The sequence below is a fragment of the Saimiri boliviensis genome, chromosome 1 (genome assembly GCF_048565385.1).
Source record: "Saimiri boliviensis isolate mSaiBol1 chromosome 1, mSaiBol1.pri, whole genome shotgun sequence".
NCBI classification, from domain to species: domain Eukaryota; kingdom Metazoa; phylum Chordata; class Mammalia; order Primates; family Cebidae; genus Saimiri; species Saimiri boliviensis.
The window spans coordinates 259998923-260020578 of record NC_133449.1 but is presented as its reverse complement, the minus strand read 5'-3'; the positions used below and the strand labels follow the sequence as shown (position 1 = coordinate 260020578).

The 21656-nt window shown below is 35.7% G+C and overlaps 1 protein-coding gene across 3 annotated transcripts in view; it reads left to right on the top strand.

Annotated features, from left to right (window-relative positions):
- Positions 1-21656, top strand: part of CCDC152 (coiled-coil domain containing 152) — a 58332-nt gene that overhangs the window by 7882 nt on the left and 28794 nt on the right. For 2 of the 3 annotated variants that reach the window (XM_074386219.1, XM_074386205.1), the window contains exon 4: positions 17194-17262. The exons of the other annotated variant lie outside the window; for it this stretch is intronic. In XM_074386219.1, the coding sequence (XP_074242320.1) occupies positions 17194-17262 (69 nt within the window). The remainder of the gene's footprint in view (positions 1-17193; positions 17263-21656) is intronic. 3 annotated transcript variants of the gene reach the window in all.

Genomic DNA, 21656 nt, shown 5'->3' with positions numbered 1-21656 from the left:
CAGTATAAATAAATGATTTAATGAGTAAACAACTGGGGGAAAAGAGACAAATTTTCTTTGCAGAAGAATTACAAATGACTTTTACAGATATTTTGCCTTCAAGGAAGAAAAGCATGGCTCCACACTTACTAAGTGTGGGCTCAGTATAGTCACTTTCTTTACTATATTAAAGACACAGCATGGAAAGGGTGAGGGTAGGGTAAAAGTAACTACAAAGTGTAGAAACCTGACAAATACTACCTTGGCTACATGATCAAGGTCAACATAAATAGTTATATCATATTGACAGTATATACTCTTGATATGATGTGATATTATATGAAAGATGGCACTTATGTGATCTTTCTCCCCAAAACCCATAACCCTAGTCTAATTATGAGATAAATATCAGAAAAATTCTCATAGAGAGATATTACAAAATACCTGATCAGTATTTGCAAAACTGTTAGAGTCATCGAAAGTAAGGAAACTCTGAAAAATTATCACAGCCAAGGTTTGAAGATATAGCCCTAAAAAATAAATTTTATTAACTGATCTGTAGATTGATACTTGAGTTCATAGATTAAAAAGAAAAATTAAAAAATAAAATAAATAAAATAAAAATAAAGTTAATTAAAAGTCAAAAAGATGAAACCTCAAAAAAACTAGAAGAGAATATAGGATTTTTATTTTTATAATTCTAAATGTATGACACAGCATATAGAAACAATAAAAGAAAAGATTTGTACATTTGATTCTAAAAAATTAATAAACTTTTTGGAGCAGTTTTAGGTTTACAGAAAAAAATGGAAAGTGCAGAGTTTCCATATACTCTCTCACTCCACCACTTCCCTATTATTAATATCTTGCATTAGTATGGTACATTTGTTAGAGTTCATGTGCCAATGAATACACTATCATTAACTAAATTTCATAGTTTGCATTAGTGTTCAGTCTTTGTGTTGTATATTCTATGAGTTTTGACAAATGTATAATGAAACGTATTCACCATTAAAATATCATACCAAATAATGGTTTCACTGCTCTAGAAAATCCCCAGTGCTCCCTTATTCACCCCTCTCTCCTTTTCTCCCCCTGAGCCCCTATCATCCACTTGTCTTTTTACTGTCTCTATAGTTTTGCCTTTTCTAGAATGCCATATAGTTGGAATCATACAATATGCAGTCTTTTCAGATTGAGTGTTCCCTTAGCAATATACATTTAAGTTTCCTCCGTGTCTTTTTATAGCTTACTATCACAATTTTAAAAATTGTATTGTTGCATGATGAATATAGCATACTTTGCTTATCCATTCACTTATTAAGGAACATCTTGTTTGTATCTGAATTTTGGCAGTCATGAGTAAAGCTGCTATGAACATCCATGTACAGGTTTTTAGGTGGACATAAGTTTCAAATTAGTTGGGTAAAAATTCAAGGAGCACAATTGTTGGATCGTATGTAAAGAGTATGCTTAGCTTTGTAAGAAAATGTCAAACTATCTTCCAAAGTGGCTGTATCATTTTGTATTGCCACTAGCAGTGGATGAGAGGTCTTCTTGCTCCACATCCTGGACAGCATTTGGTGTTGTCAATGTCTTGGATTTTGGTCATTCTAATTGGTGTGTTATAGTATCTTACTGTTTTAATTTGCAATTCCCTAATGACAAATGATGTTGAACATCTTGTAATATGCTCATTTGCCAGCTGCATATGTTCTTTGGTAAAATGTTGATTCAGATATTTTGCCCATTTTTTGATTGGGCTGTTTGTATTCTTAAGGTTGACTTTTGAGTTCTTGTTTTTGGATATCAGTCCATTATCTAATATGTTTTACAAAGAGTTACTCCCAGTCTGTGGCTTTTCTTTTCATTCTCTTAAGTATATTTCACTTTTTATTATTGTTATTATTTATTTATTTTTTTTTAGTGTAACAGGGGTTTTCTTTCTTTTCTTAATTGTACTTTAGGTTCTGGGTACCTGGGCAGATTATGCAGGATTATTGCATAGGTACATACATGGCAAGGTGGTTTGCTGCCTCCATCACCCCATCACCTATATCTGGCATTTCTTCCCATGTTATTCCTCCCTAACCTCCCCACTACCCCCCACCGCTATCCCTCCCTTAGCCCACCCCAACAGACCCCAGTGTGTGATGATATTCCCCTCCCTGTGCTTATGTGTTCTCATCGTTCAATACCCGCCTATGAGTGAGAACATGTGGTATTTGGTTTTCTGTTCTTGTGTCAGTTTGCTGAGAATTATGGTTTCCAGATTCATCCATGTCCCTACAAAGGACACAAACTCATTGTTTGTTATGGCTGCATAGTATTCCATGGTGTATATGTGCCACATTTTCTTTGTCCAGTCTATCATTGATGGGCATTTGGGTTGGTTCCAGGTCTTTGCTATTGTAAACAGTGCCACAGTAAACATACATGTGCATGTGTCTATAGAACGATTTATAATCCTTTTGGTATATACACAATAATGGTATTGCTGGATCAAATGGAATTTCTCTTTCTAGATCCTTGAGGAATTGCCACACTGTCTTCCACAATCGTTGAACTAATTTACACTCCTACCAACAGTGTAAAAGCATTCCTTTTTCTCCACATCCTCTCCAGCATCTGTTGTCTCCAGATTTTTTAATGATCGCTATTCTAACTGGTGTGATGTGGTATCTAGATGTGGTTTTGATTTGCATTTCTCTGATGGCCAGTGATGATGAACATTTTTTCACATGTTTGTTGGCCTTGTAAATGGCTTATTTTGAAAAGTGTCTGTTCATATCCTTTGCCCACTTTTGAATGGGTTTGTTTGTTTTTGTTCTTATAGATCTGCTTTAGTTCTTTGTAGATTCTGGATATTAGGCTTTTGTCAGATGTGTAGATTGCAAAAATTTTTTCCCATTCTGTTGGTTGCCAGTTCACTCTAATTATTGTTTCTTTTGCTGTGCAGAAACTGTTAAGTTTAATTAAGTTCCATTTGTCTATTTTGGCTTTTGTCGCCAATGCTTTTGGTGTTTTAGTCATGAAGTCCTTGCCTATGCCTATGTCCTGAATGGTTTTGCCTAGGTTTTCTTCTAGGATTTTTATGACATTAGGTTTTATATTTAAATCTTTAATCTATCTGGAGTTAATTTTAGTGTAGGATGTAAGGAAGGGGTCCAGTTTCAGCTTTCTGCATATGGCTAGCCAGTTTTCCCAATACTGTTTATTAAACAGGGAATCCTTTCCTCATTGTTTGTTTTTGTCAGATTGTCAAAGATCAGTTGGTTGTAAATGTGTGATGTTTCTTCCCAGGCCTCTGTTCTGTTCCATTGGTCTATATCTCCGTTTTGGTACCAGTACCATGCTGTTTTGATTACTGTAGCCTTGTAATATAGTTTGCAGTCAGGTAGCATGATGCCTCCAGCTTTGTTCTTTTTGCTTAGGATTATCACGGCTATACAGGCTCTCTTTTGGTTCCATATGAAGTTTAAAGTGGTTTTTTTCCAGTTCTGTGAAGAAGGTCAATGGTAGCTTGATGGGGATAGCACTGAATCTATAAATTACTTTGGGCAGTATGGCCATTTTCACAATATTAATTCTTCTTAACCATGAGCATGGAATGTTTTTCCATCTGTTTGTGTCCTCTCTTATTTCCTTGATATATGGCTTTTAATGATAGAAAAACTGTGTAGCAAAAAAAAAGACGTAAACCAACTAAATAAAATAGCAAAATGTTTGCAATGCATACCATAGACGAGTTAATGAAAAAAAGACCAATAACAATATAAAAATACGTGAAAGACATAGTATAGTAGGTCACAGAAAATTAAAATCAAATGATTCATAAACATATAAAAAGATGTCTGAGCTCTCTCATAATTTAAAAATTCAGTATGAAATACCATTTTTACATCAGGTTGTAAATAATCAAAAATTTAATATTTTATTGGCAAGGATATATAGAAACAGTCATTCTTATGTATTGCTAGTTAGGGGGTAAAATCTCTGTGAAAAATAGATTAACAACATCTATCAAAACTGAAAATTTACATTCCCTTTGACCTAACCATTTCACTTCTAGAATCTTTCCTAAAGATAAACTTTTACATATGTAAAATAGTGAATATCTTTGTCACAACATTTTTTATAAGAGGAAAAAAAACAATATAAACTGTCCACCAGTGGAGATCTTGTTAAACAAATTATGATCTATTTATTTAATGAAATACTGTGCAGCTGATGAAAAGAATGAAGTAGTTTTGTATGACATAGAATAATCTACAAGATAGGGTGAATAAAAACAGCAAAGTGCAAAATAGTATGCTATTGTCTTTGTAAAATTATATCTACATACACAAAACTTCCACTCTCCTAATATCTGTATGTCTCTGGGAATATACAGTGTCCTGGTAAGAGTGCCTGCCTTGGGAAGAGAGAAATTGGTTACTTTGGGGACAGAGAATAGAGAGCTATCTCCTTTTCACTATGCTTCTGTATCATGTGTGTTATTTGAAAAAAAAAAATTCAAAAAATACAATTTTGAATTCAGATTCCAGTGCTGGGAATCTACAAGTTGGATGTCCACTCAGAAACCTAATTATAAAGATGGTAATTATAAAGACCACAGATGGATAAATTTACAATGAAGGGAAGAAAATGGCCTAAAAAGGCTGAGAATACCCAAAATCAGAACGCCTCTTCCTCTTCAGGGGATCACAGTTCCTCATCAGCAAGGGAACAAGACCTGATGGAGAACAAGTGTGTTCCATTAACAGAAGCAGGCTTCAAAAGGTGGATAATAAGAAACTTATGTGAGTTAAAAGAACTGTTCTAACCCAATGCAAAGAAACTAAGAACTTTGAAAAAAGATTTGACGAAATGTTAACAAGAACACACAATTTAGAGAGGAATATAAGTGAATTAATGGAAAACACAACACAAGAACTTCGCAAAGTATGTACAAGTTTTAACAGCCGAATTGATCAAGCAGAAGAGAGGATATCAGAGGTTGAAGACCAACTTAATGAAATAAAATGAGAAGACAAGATTAGAGAAAAAAGGATAAAAAGGAACGAGCAAAGTCTCCAAGAAATAGGAGACTATGTGAAAAGACCTAATCTATGTTTGATAGGTGTACCTGAATGTGACGAAGAGAATGAATCCAAGCTGGAAAATATGCTTCAGAATATTATCCGGGAAAACTTTCCCAACCTAGCAAGGCAGGACAATATTCAACTCCAGGTAATACAGAGAACACCACAGAGATATTCCTCAAGAAAACCAACCTCAAGGCACATAATCATCAGATTCACCAGGGTTGAAATGAAGGAGAAAATATTAAGGGCAGCCAGAGGGAAAGGTCAGGTTATCCACAAAGGGAAGCCTATCAGACTCACAGCAGATCTCTCAGCAGAAACGCTACAAGCCAGAAGAGAGTAGGGGCCAATATTCAACATCCTTAAAGAAAAGAACTTTCAACCCAGAATTTCACATCCAGCCAAACTAAGCTTCATAAGTGAAGGAAAAATAAAATCTTTTGTGAACAAGCAAGCACTCAGATTTCATCACCACCAGGCCTACCTTACAAGAGCTTCTGAAAGAAGCACTACACATGGAAAGGAACAACCAGTATCGGCCTTTCTAAAAAATACCAAAAAGTAAAGAGCATCAACATAATGAAGAATTTACATCAACTAATGGGCAAAACAGTCAGCTAACATTAAATGGCAGTATTAAACTCACATATATTATTATTAAGTTTCCCAGTAATAGTGGAAGACTTCAACATCAGTATTAGACAGATCAATGAGACAGAAAATTAACAACAACATCCAGGACTTGAACTCAGATCCGGAACAAGTAAGCTTAATTAACATTTATAGAACTCTCCACTTTAAATACACAAAATACACACTCTTATCAGTACCACATCACACCTACTTACAGGTTTAAATGAAATATGGGTTGGCTGCTTGTTTGTTATTTTCTTCCCTCATTTTTTTCATGTCTTCATTATTAAGCACAGTTATAAGAATACCCATTTTTAGACTGCATTCTAACCCGGGCAATAAAGGAACACCCCCATTCTCTCTCCCTCTTCCTCTTCCTCTCTTCCTCTCCTTCATTCTTTTTATTATTGTTATTATTTTTCTTTCTTTCTTTCTTTCTCTGTTTTCAAAAAAAGAAAAAAAATACAATTTTGGAGAGGGCAGGGCAAGGTGGCAGAATTGAAAGCTTCATTGATTATGCCCCCACCCACCACCAGCAAGGACACCAAGTTAACAACTATCAACACAGAAAACTCACCTTAATAAGAACTAAAAATCAGGTGACCACTCATAGTACCTGGTTTTAATTTCATATCACTGAAAGAGGCACTGAGGAGATAAAAAAAAATGGTCTTGAGTCACTGATGTCACCCCTCCCATACCACCCACAGCTGTGGTGTGGTGCAGAAAGCATCTCTGGGTGCTGGGGGAGGGAGAACACAGCAATTTTGAGGTACTGAACTGAGTGTTGTCCTGTTAGAGCAGAAATGAAAACCAGATCAAACTCAGCTGACACCCATCCAAGGAGGGAGCATTTAAACCAGCCCTAGCCAGAGGGGAATTATGGATCCCAGCAATCTGAACATGAGTGCCTGCAAACCTTGCCTCTGAGGGCTACAGCACTCTGTGTCTCCAGGTAAACTTAAAAGGTAGTCTAGACCATAAGAATGGCAACTCTTAGGCAAGACTTGTGCTGAACTACGCCCAGAGATAGTGGTCTGGGGTACTGGGGATAGGTATGAGACCATACTGAGACACCAGCTGGGACAGCTAAGGGAATGCTGGCATCACCCCTCCCCTAATCTCAGGCCATACAGCTTGAGACTCCAAAAGAGACCCCTTCTTTCCACATGAGGAGAAGAGACGGAAGATAGGGGAGGATGTTGTCTTGCATTTTGGATACCAGCTAAGCCACAGCAAGACAGGGCACTGGTTAGAGTCATGAGGCCTCTGTTCCAGGCCCTAGCACCCAGACATTTCTAGACATATGCTGGGTCAGAAGGCAGTGGCCTTGAAGGAAAGGACTCACTGCTAGCAGCATTCATCACCTGCTAACTGAAGAGCCTTTAGGCCCTGAATAACCAGCAGTGATACCCAGGTACTGCATCAAGGGCCTTGGGTGAGCCTCTGAGACTTGCTGGCTTCGGGTGAGACTCAGCACATGACCAGCTGTGGTGGCTGTAGGACAAAACTCCTTCTGCTTAAGAAAAGAAGAGAAGTAAAGGGGACTTTGTCTTGCATCTTAGGTATTAGCAAGCCACAGGGTGGTAGAACACCAAGTGGGTTTCTGGAGTTCCTGATTCGGGACTTAACTCTTAGATAGCATTTCTGATCCTGCCCTGAGCCAGCAGAGAGCCCACTGCCCTGAAGGGTGAGTGTTAGAGGTGAGGGGCACAGCAGTCATGACAAGCTGACTTAAGAGTTCTTGGGTCTTAAGGGAACATTGGTGGTAGTCTGGCAGTATTCCTTGTGAACTGGGGTGACAGTGGCTATGGGGCAAGGCTCCTCTGCCTTTAGAAAATGGAGGGACTGCATCATGTGGTTTGAATGCCAGCTCAGCTGCAATAAAATAGAACACTGGGTAGATTTCCAAGATTTTTTGACTCTAGCCCCTGACTCCTGGAAGGTGGACCTACCCAGGATTTATTGGATCTCATTACCCTGAAGGGAAGAACACAGCCCAGTCTGGCTTTGAAGCCTGTTGATTGTAGAGTCCCAGAGCCTTGAGCAAACATAGACAGTGGCCAGGGAGTGGTTGCAGTAGTCCTTGGGTGAGACCCAGCACTGTGCTTGCTTCAGGTCTGATGCAGTGCATTCATAGTGGTGGTAACCACAGGCATGCTTGTGTCACTCCACCCTCAGCTTTAGGTGGCTTGGAACAGAGAGAGAGGGGGAGAGAGAGAGAGATACAAAGACAAAGCAAAGAGAGAGACTGTTTGGAAGAAAGTAAGGGAAGAAAACAAGAGTCTCTGCCTGGTAACCTAGAGAATTCTCGCAAATCTACCAAAGACTATTAAGGCAGTACTTCTAAGAATGTGTAAGAACCACAGTGTTACTGGGCTTGGGGTACCTCCTAAAGTGGACACAACTTAGATCACAACATCCAAGTCCTTTCAACTATCCAGAAAGCCTTTCTAAGAGAAGCAGCTACAAATAAGCCCAGACAGTGAAGACTACAATAAATACCTACTCTTCTATGCCCAGGTGTTGAAGAAAGTCTACTAACATCAACACCATCCAGGAGAAACGACCTCATCAAATAAACTAATTAAGGTATCAGGGACCAATCCTGGAGAAACAGAGATATGTGACCTTTGAGACAGAGAACTCAAAATAGCTGTGTTGAAGAAACTCGAAGAAATTCAATATAACACAAGAAGAAATATAGAACTGTATCAGATAAATATAACAAAGAGATTGAAATAATTAAAAAGAATAAAGCAGAAATTCTGGAGCTGAAAAAATGCAATTGACATACAAAAAAATGCATCAGAATTCTTTAATAGCAGAATCGATCATGCAGAAGAAAGAATTGGCTTGAAGACAGGCTTTTTGAAGATGACAGAGGAAACAAAATAAAAAAGAATAAAAATAATGAAGCACACCTACAAGATCTAGAAAATAATGTCAAAAGGCAGTACTTCTATGAGGAGTCTGTGAGAAGCAGTGTTACACAGTGTGTACCTAGTGTTACCACAGAGCCCTAAAACAGAGATAAAGAGATAGGGGTAGAGGGTTTATTCAAAGGAATAATAACAAATAACTTTCCAAACCTAGAGAAAGATAGCAATATTTAAGTACAAGAAGATTATAGACACCAAGCAGATTTAACCCAGAGAAGAATACCTCAAGGCATTTAATAATCAAACTGCCAGAGGTCAAGGTTAAAGACAGGATCCTAGAAGCAGCAAGAGAAAAGAAATAGCATACAATGAAGCTCCAGTAAGTCTGGCAGCAGACTTTTCAATGAAGCCTTATAGGCCAGCAGAGAGAGGCATTACATATTTAAAGTGCTGAAGGAAAAAACTTTTACCCTAAAACAGCATATCTGGTAAAAATATCCTTCGTGCATGAAGGAGAAATAAAGACTTTAACAGACAATAAAGGCTGAGGGATTTCATCAACCAGAGCTGTCCTATAAGAAATGCTAAAGGGAATAGAAAGGTAAGGACATTAATGAGCAATAAATGATTACCTGAAGGTATAAAACTCATTGGTAATGCTATGCACACAGAAAAACACACACCATTATAACACTAACTGTGGTGTGTAAACTACTTTTATCCTTAGTAAAAAGACCAAATGATGAACCAATAAAAAATAATAATTACATCTTTTCAAGACACGATCAGTTCAATTAATATAAATATAAATAAGAAAAAGTTTAGAAAGCAGGATAAAGTTAAGCCTTAAAGTTTTTATTAGTTTTCTTTTTGCTTGTTTGTCTATGCAAATAGTGTTAAGTTGTTATCAGGTTAAAATAATGGATTATGAGGAGTATTTGCAAGTCTCACAGTAACCTGAAACCAAAAAAAAAAAACATTGGATGCACACAAAATAAAAAGCAAGAAACTAAATCATATTAACAGAGAAAATCACCTTAACCAGACAAAGAAAGGAAGAAAAAATAAAGGAAGACAGTAAAATAACCTGAAAATTATAAAAAGGCAGAAGTAAGTCTTTACTTATCAATAAGAGCATTGAATGTAAATGGACTTAACTCTCCAATCAAAAGATATAGACTGGCTGAATGAATTAAAAAACAAGACCAATTGATCTGCTGCCTACAAGATATACACTCTACCTATAATGACACACATAGACTGAAAATAAAGGGATATAAAAAAGTATCTCATGCCAATGGAAAGCAAAAAAGAACAAGAGTTGCTATACTTGTATTAGACAAAATAGAATTGAAGACAAAAACTTTAAGAAGATACAAAGAAGGTCATTACATAATGATAAAAGGGTCAATTCAGCAAGAGGATATAACAGTTTGAAATATATATGTGTCCAACACTGGAGCACCCAGATAGATGTATAAAAGAAATACTATTAGAGCTAAAGAGAGACATAGGCCCTAATGCAATAATAGCTAGAGGCTTCAACATCCTATTTGCAGGATTGGACAGATCTTCCAGACAGAAAATAAGCAAAGAAATATCAGACTAAATCTGCACTATAGACCAAATGAATCTAATAGATCAGGCGTCCCCAAACTTTCTACCCAGGGGGCCAGTTCACTGTCCCTCAGACTGTTGGAGGGCCGCCACATACTGTGCTCCTCTCACTGACCACCAATGAAAGAGGTGCCCCTTCCTGAAGTGCAGCGGGGGGGCTGGATAAATGGCCTCAGGGGGCTGCATGAGGCCCGCAGGCCATAGTTTGGGGATGCCTGTAATAGATATTTACAGAACATTTCATTCAAGAGCTACAGAATACATATTCTCTTCCTCAACACATGGGTTATTTTCAAGGATAGACCATATGTTAGGCCCCAAAACAAGTCAAACCATTTTTTAAAAATATAAATAATATCAGGTATCTTCTCTTACTACAGTAGAATAAAACTAGAAATTAATAAGAGAAATTTTGGAAACTATACAAATACATGGAAATTAAGCAATAGACTTCTGAATGACCAGTATGTCAATGAAGAAATTAAAAAGGAAATCAAAAAATTTATTCAAACAAATGATAATGGAAAACCATTACCAAACATACCAAAATCTATGGAATACAGCAAAAGCAATGCTAAGCGGGAAGTTTATAGGTGTAAGTCCCTAAATCACAAAAGAGGAAACCCTTCAAATAAATAATCTAATTATGCCTCTTAAAGAACTAGAAAATTGTCTGGGCACAGTAGCTCATGCCTGTAATCCCAACACTTTGGGAGGCTGAGGCAGCAGATCACAAAGTCATGATATTGAGACTATCCTGGCCAACATGGTGAAACCCCATCTCTACTAAAACTACAAAAATTATCTGGGCATGGTGGTGCATGCCTGTAGTTCCAGCTACTCGGGAGGCTGAGGCAGGAGAATCGTTTGAACCCGGGAGGCAAGATAGTGCCACTGCACTCCAGCCTGGCAACATAATGAGGCTCCATCTCAAAAAAAAAAAAAAGAAAGAAAGAAAAGAAAAGAAAATTAAGAGCAAACCAAACCTAGAACAAACAATGAAGATCAGAGCAGAAATAAATGAAACTGAAATGAAAAAAAAAAAAATACAAAAAGTCAATGAATCAAAAGTTGGCTTTTTGAAAGGTTAAACAAAATTGACAAATCTTTAGCCAGAATAAGAAAAAAGGAGAGAAGATCCAAATAAATAAAATCTAAAATGAAAAAGGAGACATTACAGCTGATACTGCAGAAATTCAAAACATCATTAGTGCCTACTATGAATATCTATATGCAAGTAAACTGGAAAATCAAGAAGAAATGGGTAAATTCCTAAATACATACAACGAACCAAGACTGAATCAGGAAGAAATCCAAAACCTAAACAGACCAATAACAAGTAATGAGCCATAATAAAGTCTTCCAGTAAAGAAAAGCCTGGGACCCGATGGCTTCACTACTGAATTCAAACATAGAGAAGAAATAATACCAATCCTACTCAAACTGTTCCAAAAGATAGAGGAGGAGAAAACAGTTCCACACTCATTCTAGAAGGCCAGTATTACTCTGATACCAAAATCAGACACATTAAAAAAAAAAACACAGGCTAATATCTCTGATGAATACTGATGCAAAAATCCTCAAAGTGCAGCAAACCAAATTCAACAATACATTAGAAAGATCTTTTATCATGACTAAGTGAGATTTATCCCTGGGATGCAAGGATGATTCAACATATGCCAATCAATCAATGTGTTGTTACATCATATCAACAGAATGAAGGCTAAAAATTATATGACCATTTCAATTGATGCTGAAAAAGGATTGATAAAATTCAACATTCCTTCATAATAAAAACTCTCAAAAAACTAAGATAGAAGAAACATAACTCAACATAATAAAAGCAATATATGACAGACCCAAAGCTAGTACCATATTGAATGGGGAAAAACTGAAAACCTTTCCTCTGAGATCTGGAACATGACAAGAATGCCCACTGTCACCACTGTTATTCAGCATAGTACTGGAAGCCCTCGCTAAAGCAGTCAGACAAGAGAAAGACATAAAGGGCAACCAAAATGGAAAAGAAAAGTCAAATTATTCTTGTTTGCAGATGATATAAACTTATATTTGGAAAAACCTAGAAACTACAAGAAAACTATTAGAATAGATAAACAGCTTCAGTAGAGCTGCAGGATACAAAATAAACATACAAAACTCTGTAGCATTTCTGTATGCCAACAGTGAACAACCTAAAATAGAAATTTGAAAAATAATCCCATTTACAATAGCTACAAATAAAATTAAATACCTAGGAATTAACCAAAGGAGTGAAAAATTTTTATAATGAAAACTACAAAACACTAATGAAAGAAATTAAAGAGGATACCAAAAAATGGAAAAATATTCCATGTTCTTGGACTAGAAGAATCAATATTATTAAAAATGTCCATACTACTCAAAGTAATTTGCAGATTCAATGCAATCCCTATCAAAATACTAAAGACATTCTTCACAGAAACATAAAAAGCAATCTGAAATTTATATTGAACTACAAAAGACCCAGATGGCCAAATCTGTCCTAAACAAAATGGAAAAAAACTGAAAAAAAAAAAAGAAAGAAATCATATTACCTGGCTTCAAAATATACTACAGAGCTACAGTAAGCAAAACAGTATATTACTGGCATAAAAACAGACACATAGACCAATGTAGTAGAATAGAGAACCCATGAACAAATCCTCACATCCATAGTGAACTCATTTTTGACAAAGGTGCCAAGAACATACACTGAGGAAAAGACAATCTCTTCAATAAATGGTGTTGGGAAAACCAGATATTCTTATGCAGAAGAATGAAACTAGACTCCTGTCTCTCACCATACACAAAAACAAAATCAAAATGAATTAAAATCTTAAATCTAAGACTCCAAACTATGAAACTATTAGAAGACATCAGCGAAAATCTCCAGGACATTGCTCAGGGCGAAGATTTCTTGAGCAATACCTCATAAGCACAGGCAAACAAAGCAAACATAGACAAATGGGATCATATAAAGTTTAAAAGCTTCTGCACAGCATAGGATACAATCAACAAAGTGAAGAGACAACCCATAGAATGAGAAAAAATATTTGCAAACTACCTCCTGACAAGGGATTAATAACCAGAATATATAAGGACCCTAAATACCCCTACAGGAAAAAAAAAAATCAAATAATCCAATCCAAAAATGGGCAAAAGATTTGAATAGACATTTCTTAGAAGAAGACATACAAATGGTAAACAGGCTATGAAAAGGTGCTCAACATCACTGATCATCAGAGAAATGAAATCAAAACTACAATGAAATCTCATCTCACCTGAGTTACAATGGCTTATATCCAAAAGACAGGCAATAACAAATGCTGGTGAGGATGTGGAGAAAAGGGAACCCTTGTGCACTGTTGGTGGGAAGGTAAATTAGTATAGTCACTATGAAGAACAGTCTGGAGGCTCTTTGAAAAACTAAAAATAGAGCTACCATAGGACCCAGCAATCCCACTGCTGGGTATATACACAAAAGAAAGGAATTCAGTATATCTAAGAGATATCTACATTCTTTGTTGCAGCACTGATTATAATAACTAAGATTTGAAGGAACCTAAGTGTCCATCAACAGATGAATGAATAAAGAAAATAAGATACTCATACACAATGGAGTATTATTCAGCCATAAAAAGGAATGAGCCGGGCGCGGTGGCTCAAGCCTGTAATCCCAGCACTTTGGGAGGCCGAGGCGGGTGGATCACGAGGTCGAGAGATTGAGACCATACTGGTCAACAAGGTGAAACCCCGTCTCTACTAAAAATACAAAAAAATTAGCTGGGCATGGTGGCGTGTGCCTGTAATCTCAGCTACTCAGGAGGCTGAGGCAGGAGAACTGCCTGAACCCAGGAGGCGGAGGTTGCAGTGAGCCGAGATCGCGCCATTGCACTCCAGCCTGGGTAACAAGAGTGAAACTCCGTCTCAAAAAAAAAAAAAAAAAAAAAAAGGAATGAAATCCTGCCATTTGCAAAAACATATGGAACGGAAGATCATTTTGTTAAGTGAAATAAGCCAGGCACAGAAAGACAAACATCACGTGTTCTCATTTATGGGATCTAAAAGTCAAAATATTTAAATTCATGGATATAAAGAGTAGAAGGATGGTTACCAGAGGCTGGGAAGAGTAGTAGTGGGGCTGGAAGGGAGGTGGGGATGGCTAATGAGTACAAAAAAAGTAGAAAGAATGAATAAGACCTACTGTTTGTTAGAACAATAAAGTGACTATTGTCAATAATAACTTAATTGTACATTTTAAAGTAACTTAAAGAATGTAATTAAATTGTTTATAACTCAATGGATAAATGCTTAGGAGATAGATACTCCATTCTCCATTATGTGCTTATTTCACATTGTATGCCTTTATCAAAACATCTCATGTACCCCATAAATATATACACCTACTATGTAACCACAAAAATTATTTTTAAGAAATACAATTTTACTTGTTCTAAATCTAATGTCCTTTCTACTAGATAGTACTTATCAAAAATAAAAGAACAAATGAAAATGACAACTTATGGAGCCAAATGTGTAATAATTCACTTAGGAAGGAAGGGCAAACTACACGTAATTGTATTTATTCAACAACAAAGAATGATATATGGACATTTTGTTTTCTACATCTGATGCCAGCCAGATAAAGAATTTCTTTGCCGATTAAAGATAGTAATAACATTAATATTGAGAACAAAGCACTGCATAAAACTCTTTACATGTATAATTGCATTTAATATCTCTATTATATGAAATACATATTAGTATTCATATTTGGTTAATCTTAGAGCCTATATATATATGAGCTCAGAATGATTATTGATTTACTAAATTATATAGTATAAGAAATAGCTTAACATTTGGACTTCTGGTTTTTAGGAAGAATTTAATAGGCCACTATTTTCAAATTATATAGTAAAGTCCAACAAAAAAAAATAATGTGGATTAAAGTTTGCAAAGAGAATTAAATGCCATTATTCAAAATTAGTGAATGGTATTCTTGCGAAGAATTTCTTATCTGGGTTCCATTGTAGAAAAATGTGGTGAGAGAGCCACCTTGTGTTCAAGTTTTGAAAATATGCATTTTTGAAACATTCAGTTGCAGGGTTCTGTTTTCAATATACAGATTACTAAAGTAATTCAGCTACTATATTCTATGATTCACTGGATTCATTACTCTAAAAGGCACAAAGACAAGTGATAGCAGAGACTATCTATGCCTCTTTAAGTTTTTAATTGTAGCAGCTAGCACAGTGAGACTCATGAAGCAAATTCTCAGCTAATTTCTGTCAAATGTAATTTAACCATCATTCTCTTAATATCAAATTTGATAAATTTGATATTAAATTTATCAAATTTATCAAATAGCAAGATTGATAAAATGGAGGATGATGGGAACTTTGAATGGGTGATGGGGATGATAGGGAGAACAGGGAGGAGTGAAGAGCCACAAAGCCGAACCTTATATCATCATAAAAGTTTCAACTTCTGCAAAATACTTTCATTTCTATCAGCATAGTTGAAAAAGCACATGAGACTAAGTGCAGAATCTCTAATTAAAAAGTGAAAAGTTTTGAATTCTTCCTTCATAATATTGGTTCTTTCATTCCATTGACAAAATATGTTATTTCATACCAGAGACTCTCCACTTCCCCTTTTCTGCTTCAGCTTACTGTGGTATTACCTATCCACCCAATAATCACTGAATAAATATTTGTGGATTGCCTACTTTGGACCACAAGTGTTCTAAATACTAGGAAGCAATGGTAAGCAAAATGAAAAATAGTCTCTGCTGTTGTAGCCCTAATAGCTAAATGGACTTCTAAAGTAATAGAAGTTACCACTACTATTGCTATCCTTCTTGGCTGTTGCTGGTGGTAACCAATAGTACAGTCAAGGCTTGGATGTGCATGTCAAGGCTCTAATATTTGCAATGAAAATTCTAACTCCTATTATGTCAGAAGCCATTGGCAGCAAAGTTGCCAAAGCCTTGGAACACTACTCACTGAGTTTTTACTTCTTTTATTGCTAATCTCTTGCTCTAAGACACAGGCATACGTACTAAGAGGACACATTGGAAGACAGGAAGAAAAGTGTTGTCCTATCCCATGCAATTGTACCACATATTGTCTTATACCAAAACAATACAATTTAACTCCCTTTCCTTAGGATGTTCTTTCATGGAACATTTACATTAACATACTTCTTATAGTTCCCCAGACATGTGCAGATGTGCCTTACTACTAGGGCAGAGATTGCTTAGGCACATGGTAGGATCAGTACTATTCTGTGCCTTAGGAAAGTCATTACTAAGTTTTGAAATTCATTTGCCTTAATGAGTGAGTTAAAAGTAAAGGCTCACACCTTTAGTCCCAGTACTTTGGGAAGTCAAGGCAGATGGACTGAGGTCAGGAGTTCAAGACCAGCCTGGCCAACATGGTGAGACCCCATCTCTACAAAAATGCAAAAATTAGCCAGACATGGTGGCATGTGCCTGTAATCCCAGCTGCTCAAGAAGCTGAGGCAGGAGAATCACTTGAACCCAGTAGGCAGAGGTTGCAGTGAGCCATGATCGCACCACTGCACTCCCGCCTGAGTGACAGAGCAAGAGTCTGTCTCACAAAAATAAAAGTTATATTTTTCCCTTATATAATTTCCTTTAAGGTCCTTGTTTGCTTTATTACTATCTTGTAATTTCCAATGAAATATTATTATTATTATTATTATTATTATTATTATTATTAGAGACAGGGTCTTGCTCTGTCAGCCAGGATGGAGTACAATGGCATAAGCATAGCCCCTGCACCCTTGAACTCTTGGGTTTATGTGATCTTGCTGCCTCAGCCTCTTGAGTAGGTGGGACTACAAGGTGCACACCACCATGCCTGGCTTAAATATTATTTTAATTATATCAACTGAAAGAATAATTCCAAAATTGAAAGCAAGGTATTTTAAAATAAATTTATTTTTTGTTTTAGAATGTGCTACTCTTCATAATATAATAAAAGGTCTACAACATACCATTGAATATCAACAGAATTTGAAAGGTAAGTTAGGGGCTGGGTGTGGTGGCTCATGCCTGTAATCCCAGCATTTGGGGAGGCTGAGGTGGGTGGATCACCTGAGGTGGGGGGTTTGAGACCAGCCTGACCAACATTGAGGGAACCCCATCTCTACTAAAAATACAAAATTAGCCAGGCATGGTGGTGCATGCCTGTAATCCCAGCTACTCAGGAGGCTGAGGCAGGAGAATTACTTGAACCTGGGGGCCAGAGGTTGCAGTGAGCCACGACTGCACTATTGCATTCCAGCCTAGACAACTGGGCAACAAGAACGAAACTCCATCTCAAAAAAAAAGAAAGAAAGAAAGTTAGGGGGAAAAAAGTAAAATCTAAAAAAACATTGTTTATTTGAGTACCTTTTTAAAAATAGGGAATTTTTTCATTGTTGATGAGTTTCAACTTATCAGCTAAGAGAGGACTCCTTACTGCTTAAAAATACTTTTCTAGACGATTATGAAATAAGAAATTCTATGCTGAACAGAACAATTCAGTCATATTCTATCTGATAGTGGCATCAAAGGATCATTTCTCAAAAGTCAGATAATTATTTTTCTTACCTTCAAAAGTTTAGAAATCTATTTATTCTCAGTAGCATTCTTGGTCTTTAATAACACTGTGTTCAGTTTTGAAGAGTGAATATTACTAGTTAAACCATAATTTTTCATTTAAACCACAGTGATCATTTACCATTTAATTTTTTGTCATAGACTAAGACTATATTTGTGAAAGTGAAGTCAATGCATTCAGCTCATCTTTTTCTTTTTAAAACAATCAAGTTATTCAAGCAGGCCTACCATTCACAAAACAGAGCAACCAAGTATTTTGTGCTGTTCTGACTCAGCTATTATGGCCATGAGATTTTCTTCTACTGTATCAGAGATTAAACTCAATTGCCTAAAGTCCCCTTCCAAGTAAAACTCCCATCAAATAGCCACTTCTCATCTTAGATCTCTACCTTTATTTTAAAATAAGCACCTTTATATGTGAGATAAAATATTGATCTTATATGTGATTCCTGTAATTTGGAGTGTAAAATAGGGGCTTTCATGTTTCTATCTCAATGCTAAGGTTCAAAACAACTTTTCCCTTCCTTGTGGCTAAAATACCACACTCAGCTGGGTTCTCTATTCTGTTCCATAATCTACCTGTCTGTCTTTTTTTTTTTAACAGTGCTATACTGTTTTTATTATTGTAGCTCTGTAATATATTTTGAAATTAAGTAGTGCAATGGCTCCAGGTTTGTTCTTTTAGCTCAAGATTTCTTGGGCTATTTGAGGGTTTTTTTTGTGATTCCATGTGAATTTTAGGATTGTTTTGTCTACTTCTGTAAAGAATGACATTGGCATTTTGAGAGAGATTGCATTAAATATGCAGATAATCGTACGTAGTGCAGACATTTTAACAATATTAACTCAGATCCATCCATTTAACTGTGTCTTCTTTCATTTTCTTCATCAATGTTTTATAACTTTTAGTTTACAAGATTCTCACCTTCTTTGGTTAATTCTCAAGTTTTTATTGCCACTGTGAATAAGATTGTTTCTTAATTTCCTTTCCATATATTTTGTAATTTGTATATAGAAATGTGATTAATTTTTGTATGTGATTTTGTACACTGCAACTTTACTGAATCTATTTATTAGTTCTAACAGGTTTACTAAATGTATAGTCATGTCATTTGCAAATATAGATAATTTTCTTCTTTTCTGATTTGGATGCCCTTTATGCCCTTCTCTTTCCTAATTGCTCTGTCTAGGATTTCCAGTACTATGTTGAAATGAAGTGGCAAAAATGCTAAACACACTCCTGAACAATCATTGAGTCAAAGAATAAATAAAGGAATTTTAAAAGTATCTGAGACAAATGAAAACACAACATACCAAAACCTATAGGATGCAGCAAAAGACATTCTGCTAAGGAAGTTTATAGCTATAAAGCCTAAATTTAAAAGGAAAAAATATATATCAAATAAGCAATCTACCTTTATACCTCAAGGAACTAGAAGAAGAACAACAAATTAAGCCCAAAGGTAATCAAAGGAAGGAAATAATGAAGATTATAGGAGAAACCAATCAAATAGAAAATAAAAGACAACAGAACATTTAACAAAACTTTGTTTTCTGAAAAAAATAAACAAAATTGACAAACCCTTGACTATAGTAAAAAAAAAAAAAGTCAATAAATAAAAGCAGAAATGAAAGAGAAGATGATACAACTGATGTTTTAGGGGGTATGAGGGGGATCATAAGGGACTATTATAAACAATTATATGCCAGCGAATTGGATAACCTAGAAGAAATAGCAAAATTTCTAGGAACGTACCACCTGCCAAAACTGAGTCAGAAATAGTTAGAACACACCAATAACAAATAAGGCGATTGTGTGAGTAATCAAAAATCTCCCACCAAGGAAAAGCCCAGAACCAGGTGGCTTCATGGGTAATTCTATTAAACGTTCAAAGAAGAAGAAATTGAATTGAAAACATTCAATTTTTCTTAAACTCTTCCAAAAAAAATAAAAGCAAAGGGAACACTTCCAAACTCATCCTATGAGGCCAGTATCACCCTGACACCAAAATCAGACATACACTGCAAGGAAAGAAAACTACAGCCCAATATCCCTGGTGAACACGGAATCAAAAATTCTCAATAAAACACTATCAAATAAAATTCAACAGCCCATTAAAAAGATCATATATCCTAACCAAGTGGGATTTATTGCTGAGATGCAAGTATGGTTTCGTATACACAGATCAATCAATGTGATATACCATACATTTTCTATTTATTATCAAAATGAGTAGAAAAAAACCACATGAACATTTCAGTAGATACACAAAAAACATTTGAAAAAATTCAACATCCACTCATGATTAAAACTCTCACAAAATAGGTATAGATGGAGAAGGTAATAGACATGGAAGGATCTTGCCTTAACACAACAAAGACCATAAATGAAAACCTCACAGCTAACATCATAATCAATGGGAGAAAACAGAGAAGTTTCTCTTAGAGATCCAGTACAAGGAAAGTACAAGTTTTAAAATAGCCATTCTTAAAAAATGAATATTGTATGATGCCTCTTGCAAATAAATGATAATTCATTGAGTTCATTTTCCTAATGCTTTTACAGGCCTTAACTGAGCAAGGTGATATATATCAACTATCTATATTTGACCATTTCATCCAATTGATTGCCAACATAGTATGATTAATCTGCTTATTTATACTACCCAGTGGTTTCCTACCCAGCAACTCTTTTCTCTCCTTAATAGGAAACTTTTTTTCTTTTTTAGACATTCGCCCTTCATTCCCTTAATCATATGCCTCAGGGTAAGCAGATTACATCCAAGCTCCAAGGGAGTTCTTCTGGAATAATTTTTCTCTCTTCCAAGAGATGGACTGTGTTCTTCCGGTTGTTATAAGACTTGTATATAATGGCTAAAATTGGTGCAGACTTCTTGTTTCTAGTCTAAAAATCATGCTAGCAGGGTGATTTTTGACAATATCAAAAAAAGTAAACTAAAAGGATCTGGTTTTTTGGTAACATTATTGATCTGGTGAAGCAGTTACCCTTTGGGTTTAAGAGACTTTTCAGTTACAATGAGAGAAATGCTACCTTTCTTTAGTCTTATTGGTGAATCTTTTCAGTAAGGACTTACAGATTATGTAAGAGATAAATCAGTGAGATGTAGCAAAATACTGCAATTCTTATACACCTTTATTTTTATCTGAAAATTTAGTCAGTCATCTTACAAAAATTTAGAAACTGGAATAATCCTTTTTCTATCTATAAGTTAATTATATGTCACACATGATACACAAGGTTCTTCTGCAAAATTACTCTCTAGAAAGGGGAAATAAAGACTTTCTTAGACAAATAAAAATTGAGAATATCTGTTGCAAGTATACCAGCCTTTCAGGAAATGATAAAAGAGGTTCTTCAGAGAGAAGCATAATGATAATAGGCCATAAACTTGGATCTGCATAGAAAGGAAGAACATTAGAGAAGGAATAAGTGTAGCTAAAATAAAAACTTTTATTTTTCTTATTCTGAATTAATCTAACAAATAACAATTTATTCAAAATTATAGAAACAATGTTTTTTAAGTAATTATAACTTGTGTATAAGTGAAATGTATAACATCAATGACACAAGGAATGAGAGAAAGGTATTATGAATACTTTAGTATAAAGTACTTATACAACCTGAGAAGCAGTATAATGTTATTTGAAAATGGACTTGGATTCATTGTAAATGTATATTGCAAACTCTAGGACAATCACTTAAAAAAAGTAAAAATGGGCGGGGCGGCGGGGCGGTGCCGAGCGGGGGCGGTGCTTTGTGTGCGGCCGGCGGGGCGCGCGGCTGTGCGGGAG